This window comes from Notamacropus eugenii, chromosome 4 (genome assembly GCF_028372415.1).
Source record: "Notamacropus eugenii isolate mMacEug1 chromosome 4, mMacEug1.pri_v2, whole genome shotgun sequence".
In the NCBI taxonomy this organism is placed as follows: Eukaryota; Metazoa; Chordata; class Mammalia; order Diprotodontia; family Macropodidae; genus Notamacropus; species Notamacropus eugenii.
In genome coordinates, this window is record NC_092875.1 from 86,973,585 (window position 1) to 86,992,443 (window position 18,859).

An 18,859-nucleotide genomic window follows, 5' to 3' on the forward strand; every position below is an offset into this window, starting at 1 on the left:
GCCACTGGAACAAACTGTTCTCATCCACCCATTCCATCCAAAGAAATCTTTATATGTTTGGGGCAGACATCCCCCTAACTCTCTTAAGGGTTGGTTACCATTGATTACCCTCAACCTGCTTTAGCCCATCTGCCCAGGTTTACCCGGGTGGGGCCAATATACATACTACAGTTTCTTGTAGCCACAGATGAGAATTGAGTGTCAGGTGGACACCAAAGGTGGATGAGCAGTCCTGAAGGGCTCGGCAAACACACCGGAGGTGCTAATCCTCCTTGAATCCCCATGTAGAGTCAAGCCTGGAGTCAGGATAGACCTGAGTTCAAATCCAGCCACAGACTAGCTGGATTTACCAGCTACAGTCTGTGCACAAGTCACTTAACTTGTGCTTGCCTGTTTCCTCATCCATTAAATGAAAACAATAATAGCACCCACCTCCCCAAGATCTTGTAAGGATCAAATGAGATAACCATTGTAAAACACTTTGTATAGTGCCTGTCACATAGGTCTCTGGGCCTTCAAACAGAGGGTGTTTGCACGGTGCCATGTCTGGAGCCAACTCACTCTGTACAATCCTTGGAGTCGGTTTTGTTAACTGCTATCTCTGGGTGGGACTGGTGTACTTCATTGGAAGTATGCACTAGACGATCTGCTCCAACATGTCTTCCACACCATAGCCAAACTGGTATTCCTAAACCACAGGTCTAACCATGTTACTTATCTGCTCAAGAAATTGCAGTCCCCAAAAAATTTATATTAAAACATACAATCTGTCTTTGGTTTATTTTTCCAGACTTGATTGCACTTTATCTTCTCTACTCCATTCTGTGCTCCAGACAAACTGACCTTGTCTTTACCTATAAACAACACTGTCTCCCATTGCCATGCCTTTGAACAGTACATTCCTGGGATATGCTCTCCCCTCACCTTCCCTTCTTTGAAACCCCCAGCTACCTTTACAACTCAGCTCAAGTGCCACCTTTTCCAAAAGGCCTCTCCTGATCCGCTCAATTGTTAGGGTCCTCCCATCCTCAGTTACTCAGTATGTGACTTTTGGGTGTGTATCCTTCATTTACTTACCTGTTAATGGATTGTATCTATGTAATATAATGTAAGATCCTTCAGGGCAGGCAGTAACTTATTTTTGTAATTGCATCTCCAGAGCCTTGCATATTGCCAGGCACATATAGAGGAGACGCTTAATAAATGTGAGGGGATCGGTGACTGATTATGGAAGAGGAGAGGAGAATGAAGGTTGGCACAGGAGGCAGACTCCGTGAGAAGAGGGGTCAATGTGTGTGGGGGTGTCGGTGTAAGGAGGAGGAGTCTGCATGATGCATGGAATGGCAGGGGAGGGTCTGTGGAGTTAGAAGGACGGTATTACAGGGTATTAGAAGAAAAGGAGGGAGGAGGAAATGTGTGGGAGGGAGGAGAAGCGGGTGAGTGGTGCAGAGGGTGGATCCAGGCGAGGAAGGGAGCTGGGGTCTTCAAATTCAGGGGGCGTGCCCCATCTATTGCCCGCCCCAGGTCCCCTTTTCCTTAGCTCTTTCTCCCGCTTCTTACCTCTCTCTACCCTAATGCTTCTCTTGCCCAGGGATGGGGCAGAGGGAGCGCTCCCCTCCGCTGCCGCGAAGCTGGGGCGGCTACAGTAGCAGTAGCAGTAGCTCTAGCTGTAGCAGCAGGGGCAGCAGCAGCGGGGGTGGCCTGTCTTGGGCATGCGCACCAGCACTGCGGCTGCGGGCCGGGAGGCGGTGGTGGGCCGGGGGCAGACCTCGGAAGACCCCCCACCCCCTCCTCTATGTATGCCTTCTACTCGCTCCTGGTCTACATCTTTTACACCCTCTTTCGAAGGGATGGGGAGGGAGCGACTGCAGCAGCTCACGCCCGGGACCCCTCGCAGGTGAGCGACAGGTCAGAGTGGGAAAGGGGAAGGATGGGACGGTGAGTAAGGGTTTGCCTGAGCAGTTCTGCCCTTGGGAGGAGTCCACTTGACCTCATACCAATCTTCGTCCCCAAACCCACTTGCCTAAATCTGAGCTTCTGTACCTAGATTTGGGGGAGGGTTTTTTTGCTGGAGCCTGTACCTACCTGTACCCCTTCTCCGGGGGATGGGTCTCTCTGGTTGGGCCCACCCTAACCAGTGCTTGGCGCCTCAGTCTACCACTTGTGGTGAAAGCAGTGCAGTTGAAAGCTCCCCCATCCTATTTGAGGAAGCGTACAGCATCACTGCCTGGCTCAGGTTTGCACAGCCCCATTTCCCAGCACCAGCCTGAGAGGTTGGCATGACTTACAACTAAAAGCTCAGATGACAGAGGAATGGTTCCTGAAGCCCCTTTCCCATCTCTGTTCTGGCCTAACTATAAAATAACTTTTCACTTCCTCTCCCTTTCCCTGGGAGAAGAGGACCTAAGGTATCTATCACATCCACCTCAGGAAGGGAGTGGTGACCCCACTTTGCCTTTAGGCTCCCATTCCTTTTTTTCTTTCTTAGGGTGCTGGCTGCCTCCCCAGAAATAGCCGCCGCTGCCACCGCCGCTGCCACCACCAACCACAGCAAGATCTCTGGACTGAGCTCAATGGCCTAGACAGTATGTGATCCACTAAGTCAGGGCTGTGGGAAAACTGGGCAGTTCAGAAAAAGGAGGGCAGCCTTCCCTCTCTGCCACCACTGATTCCTCTGTGAGCTCAGCATGGCCATTTTGTAATTCCCTGTGTAACCATGGCCTTCCTCTTCTTTGCCTTCTCACTTTTCTAATACCCTGTAGGCTCCTCAGACCCAGACTGTGAGAATGACAGGGATGGAAAACAAGAGGCACCAGCTGAGGGAGCTGCAGGCAGTTCCCCAGAGGTCTCTCTCGAAGAAGCCATCACCCACTTGGCTGAATTCCTGTCTCTCCAGCTGGGGACAGGTGAAGGCTGGACAAGATCTGTGGACCCAGACAAGGTAAGCCTGGTTCTTCCCTTATCCTTCTTTCACTCCCTTTAGACTCCTATACTGTCAGAGTTGAAAAAACCTCCTTCAAAGATCTAGTCCAACCACCTCCCTTTACACAGGGAGAAACTGAGGACTTTACTAGGGTGAGGATCAGGACTGATACTAGAAGGCAGGTCTCCTGATTCCTAAGTTAGTGGGTCTTCCTTGCAGCCGATGATTCAGTCTGACAGAGGAGAGGTCTCAAGATACTTTTTCCTTCTTTAGTCTTATCCCTTATCCCTAGGTCTCTTTTCCTAACTTTCTACCAGTCAGCATATCTCTGCCTTCTTTGAGGAACCTGAAATATAGTGGAAAGAGTCAGAGAATCTGAGTTTGAATCTTGAGTTTTCTTTTTTAGCTAAGACTTCAGGCCTCAGTTTCCTCATATGTAAAATGGGGAAGAGAATGACTAGCTACTCCCTAAGATAGCTTCCAGTTCTAAATCCTATGAACCAGCTCCAGAACTGCATCTGCCTATATAGCTTTAGAACCTATGACCCTGTATGTTGTGACCGTTATCCCTTCTCTCTGACCATCCCTGTTTCCTCACAACCATCACAGCCCTCTGCTCTAATCCTTCCCCAAATTCCCTACTGACCCCTGACCCCCCAAACTCCCAGGCTTCCCTGCTGCTGACACTGACTGGGCAGCTCCTGGCAGTGGTAGCCTGGCTGCAAGGACCAGGTGAGAATCGACCCCCAAGGGTCCAGCATGGCTCCAGCCTCCAGCCTCAGCTTTCTGGATCCCAGCAGACTGGGGCCCCAGCCCCTGCTACAACTTCAACTTCATCTTCAGGAGGGCCGCCCTTACCCCCAGATGGTACATGGGGTATAATGGAGTGGGGGAAGATGGTATTTGATCCTGGAGGGAGGTGAAAATCCTACTGCTTCAGGATCCCTGGGGAAACCAGGGTTTGGAGAGTAGATACAGGGCTGGTGGCCAAGATTCCAAGACATTCTTTCCAGCTCTTTTCCCTTGGGCAGTCCCTGTTTAGAGTTAAGAGTGCTTCTTAGCCCTGATAGAGTCCCACCTTCTGTTCCAAGGTAATAGTTCTCTATTCTCCTTGCACCCCTCCTCATCTCCCCACACAGGCCTAAGGGTAGCCATGAGAGGTGAGCCTAAGGGACAACCCCAGCAGAGAGAAGAGGAACATAGAGACTGGCAGTGGCTCGAGGGGACCACCCTGGGGCAGGTAAAAGAACCGGGAAGCATCTGGAGAATCAGCCCTGGAGTTGAGGAAGAGGCTACCCTAGGGCAGAAAATGATGCTATGAGGATGGATAGAGAAGAAGGGGAGCTAAGCAAGGTTTTATGGGGAAGACTTGGGTGGCAGAGAATGAGGCCATAGGATAAGCAAAAAGAGGGGATCCCAGACAGGTAAAGAGATGGGGGGGGGGGAGAGGAGGAGAAGAGTCCTGGAGCCAAGGAGATGACTGCCTTATGTCCAAGCAAGAGGTCATGGGAGGTGGGGGAGCAGGAGGCTTGTTTTCTGTGGAGAGATGGAGGGAGGGGGAAGAGCACTGTCCACCCCAGGACTCAAGGGGGATACTATGGGATAGGTGAATAGAAGTGTTTTGTGAGTATAGGCAGAAGAGGTTGGGGGAATAAGGAGCTGACAGACTGGGAGGAGGTTACTGAGGGGACAAGAGCAACATGGACCACCTGATGATGTCAATGGATAGGAAGAAGATGGATGGGGTGGGGGGAGACAACAGTTTTTGGGACAGGGTGGGGTCTAGAGATCATGCCCCTCAGCCCCACCACATCCAGGGCTCCCCCAAACCATTTACTCCAGATAGAGGAACTGAAGCAACAGCTGGAACACCAGGAGGCAGAACTGAGCCGCCTTCGGCTGGGAGTGGTGAGGCCTCTATTCCTGGGTCCCTGGAAGGTGGAGACATTGTGAAATGAGGGGAGGACGTGGGATACTTGGCACCTGAATGGATCTCTTTTGGGGAAGGAGGGAAAGCAATCCCACCTGACACATGAACCTGGGGAGGAAAAGAATTCCTGCTTCTGGGCTCTTGTAAGGTAGTGGAAGGGCTTGGGGATTCCTGGATTCCAAGGGGACACATTACCTTCCAGGGGGTAACAGATTCTGAGAAGCGGATTCAACACCTGACGCTGGAGAATGAGGCCCTGAAACAGAGCCTGAGCCTTACCAGGGACTTGCTGCTCCAGTGGGGGCCTGGGCCCCTTGTCCAGACTCCTTCCCCTGCTCAGGTAACACCTTTCTCCAATGACTCCCTTCTGAAGGTACCTCTTCTTCTAGGTGACCTCATATCACTTCCTCTTGAGAGAAATGGCAATCTAGAAAGACTGATGAAAAGAGTTTGGAAGGACCTCCCTAGGTTCAGATCTTTGCTCCATGACTGCATGATATGGCACAATTTATTTCACTGCTCTGGGTCTTGGTTTCCTTATTGTTAAAATGAAAGAGTTAGACCCACCTAAAGTCCTTTCTAGCCCTAATCTATGAGCCTATGACCCCTGCCCCACCAGCCACTCATTCTACCCTGCCAATCCAGGTATGCCATCCTGGATCTTGTCCATTTTCCCAGCCTGGTCACTTAGGTTTTGTTTTGTTTGTTGATTAGTCATGTCTGACTCTCAGTGACCCCATTTGGGGTTTTCTTGGCAAAGATATTGGAGTGGTTTGCCATTTCCTTCTCCCATTCATTTGAGAGATGAGGATATAGGCAAACAGGGTTAAGTGACTTGCCCAGGGTCACACAACTAGGAAGCATTTAAGGCTGGATTTGAACTCAGGTTCTCCTGACTCCACAGTCCAATACCTAGATATACCACTTCACCACCTAGTTGCCCATGTGTGGGCTGGGGGTGGGGATAAGCCCTCTCCCCCAACTCTTCATTTCCCATATTGCCAGGAAAGTTGGCTTCTGTAGGTGTTCTGCCTTCTGATCTCATTCACCCAAGACCTAGTCCTCCTATGTACTGGGTATATAAATGGGCTGCTGAGTGTTTTTTGCAGGGGAATGGGGCACAGAGAGATAGAATTTGATGATCTCTAAGGTCTCTTCTAGTTCTGACACTCTGTGAGTCAGTCTCCCCAAACCTACCACTGCCACTTTACCCTCTGCCCCTCCATAGGTCTGCTTCCATGCCTCTATAGCATCCCTACCCCCCAACTAGAGGGACCACAGGCCTCAGGGCCCAGGCAGCCCTCCAGAGAGTTGGTGCCACCCCATCCTCTGCCCCCATCAACTCCCGATTCTCAAGTCTCCCTCCAACCAACAGGAGGAGGCAGAGGTCCTGGTGGAGCTTAGGAGTCGGCTGAGAGAGAACGAAGAGACAACAGAGACCCTCAGGGCCCAGGTGAGGACCTGATCAGACTGGGGAAGGGGAAGGAAAAGGGAATAAGCATTTATATAGCACCTACTGTGTGCCAGATGCTTTTGATCCTCACGGCAACCCTGGGAGGTAGGTGCTGTTACTATCCCCCCATTTTACAGTTGAGGAAACTGAGTCCAACAGAGGTGAAATGACTTGTCCAGGGTCATATAGTAGCCCTGACTAGGGGTTATGGGGTAAGTTACAAGAACAGCTGGAGAGGACAGGAGCCCAGTCTCCCCCCCAACCCTGCCCACCCCATGACAGGCTGTCTTGGGGGGGGCGGGGAAGCTAGGAGTACAGGAAGGGCAACTGTGGGAGCTTCAGGGGGCCCTTCAAGAGCTTCAGCTCGAGGCAGCTGTCCAGGAGTCTGAACGAAGGAACAAGAGGGAGCTGAGGCAGATCCTAAGCCAACTGGCAGGTATGGTGAAATTAGGGATTCAGACCAGGGGCAGAAGCCCCCGATGGGGGAGGGAGCTGAGTCTGGGTTGGCACCCCAGGCTCCTCTCTCATTATCAATCTTTCCTTCCCCCTTCACCCCATCCAGGACTTCGGGGGCACATAGTTGCCTTGCGCCAGGGCTGCGGGGACCTTCGTGGGCTGGTCATTGCCTTCACCCAGAACTATCAGGGGGCTCTGAAGGAGGCCCAAGGACAGGTCAGTAGCTGCCCCTCCCAAGCTGCCTTTCCCCCTCCCCACTGCCACCTCTACTAAAGTACTTCCCACATGCTGTTCTAGGGACAGGGCACTGTGCTGAAAAAGAGGTAAAATATGCCACACCAGGTAGCTATATTATATCACCCAATATCACATGATAAAGGTAGTTGAGAGGTACAAAACAAAGTCCTGTGTAAGGTCAGGGGAAAAGGCTGTTACCAAAAGAGGAAATCAAGGAAGGCTTCCTACAAGTATCATTTGAGATTGGCTTTGAAGGATAGATAGGAATTTAAACACAGATAGGAAGGACTAGCACCCCAGACACAGGGAAAGCAGAAGGCATGGAGACTTCCAAGCATAATATATGTTTGATATGTTTTTGGTGGGCAGCTAAAAAGGATAGCAAATAGAGCTCTAGACTTGGAGTCAGACAGATCAGAGTTCAAATCCAACTCAGAGTTCTTTCCTCCCTTCTTTCTGGTGCTTAATGAGTGTTTAATTAATATTAATAAGTGCCTTATTAAGAATTAAGCCTGAAGGCAGGGTCATCCTTTAGTATTTCTATACCTAGCACCTAGCATAATGCCTAGCACATAGTAGGTACCGCATAAATGCTTATAGATTGTTGGTAGTACCAATTTGTAGAGAGCTTTCAGTGCCGAACAAAGCAATCTAAACTTTTATCTGAAGTCAGTAGGGAGCTACTGAAGATTTTTGAGTCAGGGAGTGACATTCATGGATCTATGTTTAAGAAAGATTATTCTTAGGACAGCTAGGTGGCGCAGTGTATAGAGCACCAGCCCTGGAGTCAGGAGGACCTGAGTTCAAATATGGCCTCAGACACTTACTAGCTATGTGACTCTGGGCAAATCACTTAACCCTGATTGCCTCTCCTCCAAAAAAGATTATTCTTACACAACACTTGGGAGGGAAGACAGTAGGGGTAGTAAGGCTACTTAGGAGGCTGTTGTACTAGCTGAAGATTAAAGGTGGTGGCAGTAGGAATGGATGGATGCTACAGAATATGTAGAAAATCAACAGATAGTCAAGTCAGAAGGCGAAGCAGAGTTTTGGGTGGAAAAAATAATAAGCTTGGTTTTGGACTTGTTGAATTTAAGATATTTGTCCAGGTGGAAATCCCTGTAGATAGCTGGAGATGTAGGGCAGGTCTGACCCCGAGGCTGATTCTATTTCTAGTCTTTCACCAAGTGTCCCTGAGATTAATCCAGACCCAGTCCCAACCTCAAAATCCTCATTTTCTGCTCCAGTTTCCCAACCCTGTCTCTTATAGAGTCTTAGAGGCCCCTAAAAACCTTAGAGGGCATTGGAATGTAGCAAAAAGAACACTAGGTTTGAAGTCATGGCGGGTACCTGGGTTTGACTCTGGACTAAAATTTTTCTACTTCTGTGACTTTAGGAAAGTAATTTTCTTTCTGACCTTCAGTGTCCTCTTCTGTAAAATAAGTGATTGGATTAGCTGAGTCTAAGGGCCCTTTCAGATCCCAGTCTGGGATCCTAATCCAAAGGTCACCTGAACGTGAATTCCCACATCCTACTGTGTCTGTCTCCCAGGTGTGCTGGGCTTTGGGGGAGCTGTCAGGCAGTCATTGGGGAAAGAGAGTTCCTGAAGAACGTAAGAAACCCAGAAGAACTTATCAGGGCCGACTGCTGGAGCTCAGAGGTATGAATGGGTTGGGGAGAGTTTTCCTCACTCTGTAAATGAAAATATACTGAGCTTCAACTCCTTTGCCTAGTTTTTCTATTTTGATGGCATTGACGGTGGGAAACAAGTAGAGTAGGATTGCTGCATAGATATAGGATAGAATGGATGACTTCTGAGTTCTCTTCCAAGTCTAAGATTCTGTGGCAGAAGGGACTGTAAAGAGGCTGAAATATAGGGCAGTGTTTAAAGGGTGACCAGTGGCACTCAGTCCCATGGTCCTGTCTTCCCACAGGGAACATCAGAGTGCTGTGTAGGCTGAAGCCAGGGAGCCCTGGGAACCAGCTGAATGTGAACCCAGGTCCTGGGGGCACGATCACTGCTAACTACCGAGGGCGCCAGCGTCATTTCCGCCTAGACCGTGTATTCCCACCTGATGCCACCCAAGAGGAGGTGATCATTTGATCTCTCTCTCTCTCCCTCTTTCTCAACATAGAGATAGAGAATATATTTATATGTAATATGAAGGTATATATTCATGTGTAATATGAATATGTGTATATATTCATATTATTATATCCCTCTTCCATAGAGATGAGGCAACTAGTGGCACAGTAGGGTGTCAGACTTTTAATCAGGAAGACTCATCTTCCAAGTTCTAATCTTGTCCTTAGACATTACTTACTAGCTTTGTGACCCTGAGCAAGTCACTTAATCCTGTTTGCCTCAGCTTGCTCATCTGTAAAATGAGTTGGAGAAGGAAATGGCAGATTACTTCAGCATCTTTGCAAGAAAACCCCAGATGGGGGTCATAAAGAGTCTGACTCCACTGAAATGACTGAATGACAACAACTTCAATGCAGAGAAAGCTTTCCAGATCTTAGATATTAAATCTGACATTGTAGTCCCCCACACCCTCACCCCATTGCTCAGATGGAGAAGCTGAGGCCTAAAGAGGGGAAGGTGATTGTGCCCAAGGTTACTTAAATTAGCCTGGTGCAGTCAGGAATCAAATATAGATCTCACAAGGCCCAGACTAGGGCTTTCTCTACTCCATCAAGGAATTCCCCAGCTTCCTAGGTACCTAGAGGAGGTGACCTGCTTCTCCCCACCCCCCACCAAGCACCCATCCACTTTTATCTAGAACTTCCCTCTTCCCCCAAGAGTTCCTACATTTAGATAGGTGGAGGCCCAGACACTGCGTGATTCATACAAAAACTCACACTTCCTTCATCCAGTGTCTTTATATCATCCCCCAGGTGTTTAGGGAGCTAGAACCTGCTGTGCTGTCCTGTCTCCAAGGTTATAGCGTCTGCATTTTCACCTATGGCCAAACTGGGACTGGCAAGACCTACAGCATGGAGGTTTGGACAGGAATCCCACAGCTGGGGAATGAGGAGGGGAGGGGAGCCCTATCTTTAGTATGGGGGACTAAGGAGGTAAGGGGGGGGGGCACGCCTAAGGGTAAATGGAACAGGAAGCCCCAGGAGCCAAGGGCTGAGATCTGAGCCTGAATCTTTCCCATTCCCATCCCTTGTCCCCTCAGGGTCCTCCGGAGGACCCAGGCATTGCCCCAAGAGCCCTGCAGTCACTGTTCCGGGAGATGGGAGCACAGGGAGGGCCAAGACAGCACCGTGTGACGGTCAGCATGGTAGAAATCTACAATGAGGCTGTGAGGTCAGTGTCCAAACATGCTCCCTCATTCTCATCCACCCCACCCCCAATCTCCTTGCCCAACCCCTCTAAAAGCATCATCCTTCACTCCCCATTCAGGCTGGACTCCTATTTTGTCTTCCCTCAGGGATCTCCTGGCCTCGGGACCCCCTGAGCGCCTTACAGTGCGTCAGGGACCAGAGGGCTGTGGGGGAATCCATGTGCCTGGCCTCACCTGCTGGGATGTGTCTGATCTAAGGGCTCTGCACAAGGTAACCCCTAACCCTTGATGCTCAACATCAGGTAACCTCTTGACCTCACTGCCTTGACCTGCTGTGTAATGTTAACTATGACCTCCCAGATCTAATCCCTCCACTTGAGGGAGCTGCCCAAGGTAACCTTTGACCTCACCCCCTTTTCCCCATGCAAAGAACCACCTCTGTCCCTTAGTGCTGTCAGCACCTAAAGAACAGATTATTGTGCCACTTAGATGCTGAATCTGGGGAGGCGAAACCGAGCCACAGCTGCCACCCACATGAATGAGCACAGCTCTCGTTCCCATGCCCTGGTCACCCTGACGCTGACCACTGCCCCGCCTCCTCATGGTCCAGGAACTGCAGGTACCAGCCCCAGCCCCGGCAATGCCTGTACCCCGAGCCCAGGACTCCTCAACTGCACAATCACTACCGATCTCTACATCCCATCTCATAAGATGGCACGGTGACCCCAACATTGACCCTCCCCTCCCATAGGGACGCTACACTTGGTGGACCTGGCAGGCTCTGAGCGGGTGTGGAAAGCGGTGATGACGGAGTCCAGTGGCAGGGTTGGGGTCCGGGGCCGGAGACTGCGGGAAGCGCAGACCATCAACCGCTCTCTGCTGGCCCTGGGGGGTGTGATGGCGGCCCTGAGGGCACGTCAGCCCCATGTCCCTTTTCGAGACTCCCAGCTCACCCGGCTGCTGCAACCTGCGCTGGGCCCGGGAGCCACAGCTGTAATGCTGGTGCAGGTGAGCAAACTGGGGACTGGGGGCGGGGGCGGAGCATTCTCTGAAGGTCGGAGCCACGCTTCATTAGCATATTCAGTTTCTCAGCCAATCGATTGGCTCTAGCGCTGATGACGAGAATCATTTGCATACTATGTCTCACCTTGGTTGAGGACTGAGCAGTGGAAAGCCACCTTGCCCCACCCTCCACCTCCCCTCAAGCTTCTTTCCCCCCTCCTAGATCTCATCACGCTCCGAGGATGTGGGGGAGACTGTGTGCTCGCTTAAGTTCGCTGAACGTGTGAGCCAAGTGGAGCTGGGGCCCGCCCGGCGCCACCGGACTCCAACCTCGGGGACCCCAACGACACCTAGCACCGAGGACACTCCTTCCTTGGGGACCCCTACCACACCTGCCCCTAAGGGGATCTCCCCACAAGCAGAGCAGCCCTCTCACTCTGTGGGACTCCCTTCTCTGTAACCCCATCCTATGTCCTGACAGTCCATCCTCAGGATTAGGGGAGGTCCTTGGCGGGCTGGGACTGAGGGTTGTACGTTTCCCAAGATTCTGAAATTAAAAAAGGTCTGCCCTCAAATGTAGAGGTAGATTTGGCCCCTCCCTGGAGACTAGGGACTCCCCAACTCTAAGCTCTTAACCATTCTCTTTGGATGGGGATGAACCTCCCCTAGATCCCAACCCTGCCATCTCACATCTTGCTTTCCCTCCCCACTCCTTATCAAACCCTAGCTCTTATCAGCCGCGCCCAGCAGGGTGCCCAGACCCCACAGGAAGGGGGGAGGGGAGACCTCAGCTGTGATCACCCACCCCCAATCACAGACTTTGCGTTTTAAAGTGTCTCAGTCCTTTATTGCCTCTATCCCTGTGTGCCCTGACCCCCGACAAGCCCTGAGGCTCTGGAGCAACCAGCTCACATCTCTTTTCTCTACCCCTGCCCCCCCACAACAAAGGTGCTAGTTCCTCCCCTCCCCAAGCCCAAGGGAGGGGCCATAGGCAGCGTCCCAGCCTCTTCTTTCAGCCCAGAGATAGTATAAACTGGAGGACAGGAGCTGATGGATGGAGAGGGGAAACGTGATAGGAAAGAGTATAATGGAGATATTGGGGGGTGGGGATAGTGGAAAGAATTCTAGGTCCTGTTAGGAAAATTGGGTTGAGGGTCTCAATTTTGACTCTAACTCATTGGATGACTTTGAGTAATTCCTTCCCCTCAGTGAACTTGTTTTTTTTCCTCTGCAAAATTAGGGGGTTAAACTCTTGTGATCTCAAAGGTCCTTCCCAGTTCTAAGATTCTGTGACAAATGGACTGTCCCCAGGGCTCCAACCAGGATCCAACTACAAAGTGAGTCTCTTTCTCACTGTCTCTCTCCCTCTGGGAAGCCATGGCAGTTTCATTCCATAAAGGGAAGTGGTTCTAATAAAATTTTCAAAAGACTCAGTTTGATCTGTTTTTTCTTCTGGTTTTAAATCCTGTGATTGATTAGAAAAGTGATAATAGGGTGACATGTGATTGGGTAGTCCTCAAGAATGGGAACTACTGGTTTGTAATTGTGGACCTGGGACTTGGGTCTGAGGATGTTTGGGAACACCCAAGGTGAAGTCTTATCTCCTTTGCTTTCCTTATGTGGACTCAAGTTGGGGTGGAGTTTGGGGAAGAAGGCAAGGAATGAATGGGAAAGAGATCTTGGTCCAACTTCTTCACACATTGTACCAGGTGAATAGCGCACCTGGAGTAGACCCCCTAGGGTTAGGAGATACCAGGTCTGAGGGATGAGTGACCAACACATCATAGATGCTCTTGTTAGGTGGTACCACTTGGAAGAGTGCATCCAAGTCCCCTACAGAGCCAGAGGGACCTGTGGCCTTAGGTGCTAGCCCCCAGTAGGAAGGGCCTGGTGACGGCAGACACTGAGGGCAAGGTGGGGGTGCTAGGGGCATCACCACATTTGGGGTGTATATGGGAGAGTATGATGTGGGCAGCTGTCCCCAAAGGGGAACCCTGGTACCTCCTGATAGCTGCACCTGACTTGAGGTACCTTGAATTACAGGGAGGGGCAAAAGAGGCCAGGAGCCTTGCTCAGATGAGAGAGAAGAAGGGAGCTGAGACCCTGCTGTGGTTCCCAACAGCCCTGCCTGGGTTGAGGTACCCTGCAGGAGAGGGATGGGCCGGAGGGGCCAGAGTCCCCCCTCTGAAGGAGAGGAGGAAGAGGACAGGGGAGAAATAGGTGCCCCATAGCTCCTCAAACACCCCTCTTGTGACTTGGAGAAGGGTCCCAGGGGCCAGGACACTGGCTCTGAAGTAGAAGAGGAGGAAGAAGAGGAGGAGGAAGGCCGTGGGGGTTGGGGCCCTTCTGGAATATCCCCAAGCAAGGAATCAATACTGAAGGAGTCGCTGGCTAGGTTGGGGCTAGGGGGCCGGTAGGGCCAGCCATGGAGAACATAGGGGGTCAGGTCCTTGGCAAAGGCTTTGCTCTGGCCACCCCTCTCCCCTCGACGGGCCACAGCTGTGTTTTGCAACCGAAGGGCCTCAGCAGGAATCTGGCTCACATCCACTGCCCAAAAATTCCCCTTGGCCTGTGGCTTTTCTGGGTCCTTGGGCACCTAGAGAGAGAGCCAAGGGGATTGGGAGAACTTCTGGTACTTGTGATCCGGCCCAGCCCTAGCCAGAGGACTGGCCCCTTACCCTCCTCCCCTTAAGTTCTCCAAATAGCAGGCTTCCCCCCTCAGCAAGGCACCCCACCCCCAGGCTTTCCCAACAGCTGTTCTAACCTTGTGGAAGCATCGGTTGGAGGAGAGGTTGTGCCTGATGGAATCCTTCCACCCTTCATAGTCATCTTTGAAGAAGGGGAACAGGGCTTGAACCTGGTGAATGATCTGAAACCAGATCCAGAGGTATGAGGTGAGACCTCTGGGACTCAATCTGGGTCTGAGAGGAAGACAAGACCCCTGACCTCAGAGAGCTCCTAGTCTGAGGGAGGGAACTGAGAGTGAGATGGATTTAATGGACACATGTTCGAATAAGTTGAATGGGATCCTTGGGGGGAAATAGGGACCAGCAGGATATGGTAGAAAGAATATAAGATTTGGATTCAATGGTTTAAGACTTGGACAAGTTATTTGGTTTCCTCTTCTGGCAAATGAGTTTGGGATTATACTTCATTCTGGTTCTAAATCTTATGATTGACAATAATGCAGAGCTAAAGAGCTCTTGTCCTGAGGCTTTGGGGAAAATGATATCACCCAATCCCTTCAGGGACCTCCATCTAGTCACTTATTGGGAGAGAATCCTAACTTAATCCTAACCTGTAGTCATCAGACTGTCCCAAGGTCAGTCTTCCTTTCTTCATTTCCATTTCCTAGAATTCTACTATTATTGATTCACCTTGGGGATGAGCTGTTACTAATCTCTATCTCTATCTACAGGGATTGGGGACAAAATTCTGCATTATTATAAAACTTAATTTCAAAATATAGGGCCACTAGAAGAATACGGTTACCCAAAATGCACACAATTCACTTAAGAGTGTGGAGTAGCCAGTGGTAATCTTGGATCCAGCTGCTGAGGACAGCCTGAGCATTGGGGGCTAGTAAACACATGCCAGGGATGGAGTGTGACACAACACAGGGGCAGGCGATGTGTCTGAGGCTGGAAAGGGAGTGACAGATCAGTCAAGAGTGGAGGATGAAGAGCTATCTGTCATGTTTAAAAGGGACCGTCTGGAGAAAGACACTCAGCTTGTTCTGCTACTTGGTCCCAGGGGATAAAACTAGGACTCACCCAAAGGGTAAAATTGTGGCCACAGATTGAGATTCAATGTAAAGGAAAACTTGCTAAAAACTCTTCATAGAGGGAGGGCATCAAGTGAAGGGTTATAAAATCACTTGACATGGATATTGTAAGAAAAGAATCCTGACAGAGTATATATGTTGACCTAATGTCCAGAGGCTCCTTCTACATTCTTTCCATTTTGTGCTCATGAGAGTAGAGTCTGGGGAGGAAGCCTGGGAATGGAAGGTGTAGAAAGGACAGAACGGTTAGGGAAGTTGAATTAAACTCAGGGAATCAATGTGCCAGGCACTATCTTAGAAATTATATTGGATGCTTAGTCTGTGAGTGAGGTCTTCTGGTAGAAGAGGTGTCTAGATAGATCTAAGGACAGGGTCAGAGCCGAGTAAAGTATCCAGGATAGGAAAGCAGAGTGTTTGAGAGAGGGAAGGCTTGGGGAATGTGTAGGGAGGGTAGGTCTGTCAGCTAGGATTAGGGATAGGTTTGGGGGAGGGGATTGTCTTAAGTTTTTCTGAGTTTTGGGAGTGAGGTGGGGAGAGCTGAATATGGAATCCACTTAGTATTAAAAGGAGATTTTGGAATTAAGAAATCAAGGGACAGTTGAGTAGGGTGTCTAGAGTTGGTTGAGTCTAGGAATAGGAGGGTCTGGGAAGTGAGACTGGGAGCTGGGGATACAACATTAGGGAATGATCCTGGGGGTGTTGGGACTAGAGTATCTAGGGATCAAGGCAGAGGATAGGTAATAGGGACTGGACAAATCTGGGGGTGAGGGCAGCAAAGTTGGGTGGTCTGGGAAATGGAGTCAGGCTCATGGAACCAGCCAAGAGTCAGAGTAAGGGAGGTAAGAACTATGGGCCCACACAGGGGAGTCTGGGAGTGGAGGATGGGGGGGGGGGTAGACAGGGGGGATAGTAAGATTATGGTTGACCCGAAGATTGGACATAGAGCTCAATGGAGAATGTCCAGGATAGACGGGAATGAGGCTCTCAGGAAGTGAGCCAGAGTTAGTCAGGGGAGAAGAGAGGGGGGAAATTCTAAGTTGGCATGAAGGGTCTGGATTTGGGGGGGCTAAGGAGGGAGGAAGGGACTATGAATTCAGATTTAGATAGATTAGAAGCTAAAGGAAGAGTGCGGAGCCCAGGCAGGGGAATATTCATAGTAGAAGAGAGATCAGGTCAGGTGAGGAAGGAAGGGTCTTAGAGTGGGCACAATTGATGAGAGGGAAGGAGTGAAGGATGAAGGGGGCAGGAAGGACTTATTTGGGGAAAGGGGGGTCTTTACCTCTGCCTCTCACCTGGGCCAGTTTGAGCCTCCGGGCCGGAGCAGCCTGGATCACCAGGGCTATCATAGCCAGGTAGGTGTAGGGAGGCTTGTCATGCCGAAGATATTTCTTCTTCCTTTTCTTCTTGGGGGGCTCTGGCTCCGGTTCTGGTTCCGGTTCTGGCTGTGGGGGGCCAGGGCTTGAGCCCCCTCGGGGCACCGTGGTAGGGAAGGACCCAGCACTGGGCATGGAGTTCCTTAGGCCGTGTTGATCTAGGAAATTGGGACCTAGGATCAGGGGATTGGGGCCTGGGTGTATGGCAGCAGGCAGGCGGGGCCCTGGGCCCTTTATCATTCGGATGGAGGGGGGAGGGAGAGAAGGGAGGAGGGAGCCTAGGGTGGGGGAGGGGGCAGCCACAATTAGCAGGTTTCTGTTAATCTCTGAGGAAAAGGGAGGTTTGGGGGAGGGGATAGAACTCCTTCCCAGGGATTGGGGTGCTGAGAGCCTAAAGGCTGGGGGGAGGTTAGCCTTGTCCCCTTGTACAGTTAGACCACAGCAGCCCCCCCTACTTCCCCCCACTCCAGGTAGTCCCCTGGATCCCTAGAAAAAGGCTCCACCCAGGTCCTCCCCAGACCTTGCCCTCCCCCCATCTGAGGTCCTTTGCCGTCCCCTTAGGGCCTGGCTCTGGATTGATTAGTTGAATTTAATCACTCTTCTATCTAGAAGAAGCTTCCAATTCGTCCGTGCCCTGCCCCCAAACTTTCCTAGACTCCCCATAGAACTGGGGCAGTTATTTCTCATTCTGGGATTTAAAACCATTCCACAACTTTCCCCTTCTAGTCATTTTAAAGCACCCTTCTAGCTCTAAATCAATTAATAAGCCCTTATTAAGTGCCTATCATGTGGCCCCTAGCACTCTGATAGACCCTGTATATACAAAGACAAAACCAAAGAGGCTCCTGCCCTCAGGGAACTTACCTTCTAGCTGGGGAAACTATGGTAAAGGACTGAGTAGTTTATAATATACACAAAGTCAATACTGTACAATTGGGGCAGTGAAGGGGATAAGGAAAGGTCTCCTAAGGGAGGTGGCCCTTGAGCCTAGCTTTGTAGGAGGCTTGGGTTTCTGGACCAGAGGAAAGAAGTGAGGAAAGAATCCATACCACTGCTGGTGTGAAGGCAGCAGCCAATCAATAAACACTTATTAAGCACCTACTGTGTGCCTATTTAGCAAGCCAAGTGCTAAACCCAGGGGATACACAGAAAGGCAAAAGACAATCCCTTCCCTCCAGGGGACAGAATGTGGTATTAGTGAGAGTCGGCTGAGAGGCCAGTTTGTTGGGAATGTCAGGTATGTGCCTGGAATTAATTCTTAATAAATCAGGGAAAAGTAGGCTAGAGTCTGTTTGAAAAAGGCTATAATGCCAGAGGAATTTCTATTTTATCCTAGAGGTAATAGGGAGTCACTGGAGATTCTTGAGTAGGGGAGTGACATGATCAAACTTGTTGATCTCACAGGATCATAGATTTAGATCTGAAAGGGTCCCTAGAAACCATCTAGTCTAATCCCTTCATTTTACAAATTAGGAATGAAGATCAAGAGAGGCTAAGAGATTTGTGCAATGTCACACAGATACTAAGAGAGTTAGGTCCTCTAACTGCTGTACTATCCTGCTTCATTTATATATTACATTCTTATCCTTATGATAAATACGAAGTCTTAAGATTCCTATAAGGCTTCCATCTTTATCCTCCTGACCAATAAAATGCCTTCTTACTGGGTGTTCAGAAAAGGGATTGATAATAGGCTACTTAGTGGTTGGTTGGTAAAGGTTTCAAGGAAAGGGTCTTAGAAGATGGGTAGAATTTGAGAGGAGGAAGAAAATCTAGGGAAAGAGGAAGTGGGGGAAGGGAAACAAGCGTTTTTAAGCACCTACTATGAGTCAGGTACCGTCCTAAGTGATTTACAATACTATCTCATTTAAGCAGGAGGATGTGGGTGGAGATCATCTCGAGATCCTTCGAATCTGGCTCGATCCATTTACTTTACAGATGAGAAAACTGAGAGGGGAAGAAACTTTCTCAAGGTCATAAGAGGTCATAAGGGACTGCTCTAATTAAGAGTTTTTATTTCAAGTTCCCTGGCAGATGACCATCTAACTTTGGCATTAATACTTGCAATGATAATAGAAATGGACACTCATCAGTTCTTTGTGGTAAAATGGAAAAAGCCCCTGCCGTATGAGTGAACAAAATCTGAGTCTGGCTCCTGGAGCCAAATTAAATCAGAAATTTACTAGTTGTTTGACCACACCCAAACTCCCTGCCTAAGATTCCTCATTCGTAGAACAGGGATAAACATACCTCTACTATGTAACAGCCAAATTTTTAAAAAATATTTTTAGAGTTTTTTAAAATCATTCCAATTTCCCCCAGCTAGTTGGGCAGTTAATTGGCACAGTGGATAGAGTGCCAGACCTAGAGTCAGGAATACTTCAGTTCAAATCTGGCATCGGATGCTT

At 50.0% G+C, this 18,859-nt stretch overlaps 2 protein-coding genes across 2 annotated transcripts; one reads left to right on the plus strand and one right to left on the minus strand.

Annotated features, from left to right (window-relative positions):
• Positions 1 to 1,711: 1,711 nt before the first annotated feature.
• Positions 1,712 to 12,724, plus strand: KIFC2 (kinesin family member C2). Its single transcript, XM_072602734.1, has 18 exons — positions 1,712 to 1,897; positions 2,489 to 2,585; positions 2,763 to 2,941; positions 3,592 to 3,790; positions 4,063 to 4,163; positions 4,766 to 4,831; positions 5,056 to 5,193; positions 6,229 to 6,306; positions 6,613 to 6,742; positions 6,869 to 6,978; positions 8,551 to 8,659; positions 8,934 to 9,091; positions 9,898 to 10,002; positions 10,185 to 10,315; positions 10,440 to 10,563; positions 10,782 to 10,911; positions 11,044 to 11,300; positions 11,518 to 12,724. Exons 1-18 carry the CDS (start codon positions 1,796 to 1,798, stop codon positions 11,752 to 11,754), a joined length of 2,451 nt encoding a protein of 816 aa, XP_072458835.1. The 5' UTR covers positions 1,712 to 1,795; the 3' UTR covers positions 11,755 to 12,724.
• Positions 12,722 to 16,586, minus strand: FOXH1 (forkhead box H1). The gene is made up of 3 exons (XM_072602741.1): positions 16,371 to 16,586; positions 14,059 to 14,163; positions 12,722 to 13,890 (listed from the first exon to the last, which is right to left on the minus strand). The coding sequence occupies exons 1-3, from the start codon at positions 16,584 to 16,586 to the stop codon at positions 12,988 to 12,990; spliced, it is 1,224 nt and encodes a 407-aa protein (XP_072458842.1). The 3' UTR covers positions 12,722 to 12,987.
• Positions 16,587 to 18,859: the final 2,273 nt, after the last annotated feature.

Bases quoted from the DNA above. Each gene is read 5' to 3' on its own strand.
- KIFC2 (XM_072602734.1), top strand. From the start codon at position 1,796: ATGTATGCCTTCTACTCGCTCCTGGTCTACATCTTTTACACCCTCTTT. The intron at 1,898-2,488 runs GTGAGCGACAGG...TTTCTTTCTTAG, and splicing joins ACGCCCGGGACCCCTCGCAG to GGTGCTGGCTGCCTCCCCAG. The intron at 11,301-11,517 runs GTGAGCAAACTG...CCCCCCTCCTAG, and splicing joins CAGCTGTAATGCTGGTGCAG to ATCTCATCACGCTCCGAGGA.
- FOXH1 (XM_072602741.1), bottom strand. From the start codon at position 16,586: ATGCCCAGTGCTGGGTCCTTCCCTACCACGGTGCCCCGAGGGGGCTCA. The intron at 14,164-16,370 runs GTGAGAGGCAGA...ATCTGGTTTCAG, and splicing joins GGAGGCTCAAACTGGCCCAG to ATCATTCACCAGGTTCAAGC. The intron at 13,891-14,058 runs GTTAGAACAGCT...CTCTCTCTCTAG, and splicing joins CCAACCGATGCTTCCACAAG to GTGCCCAAGGACCCAGAAAA.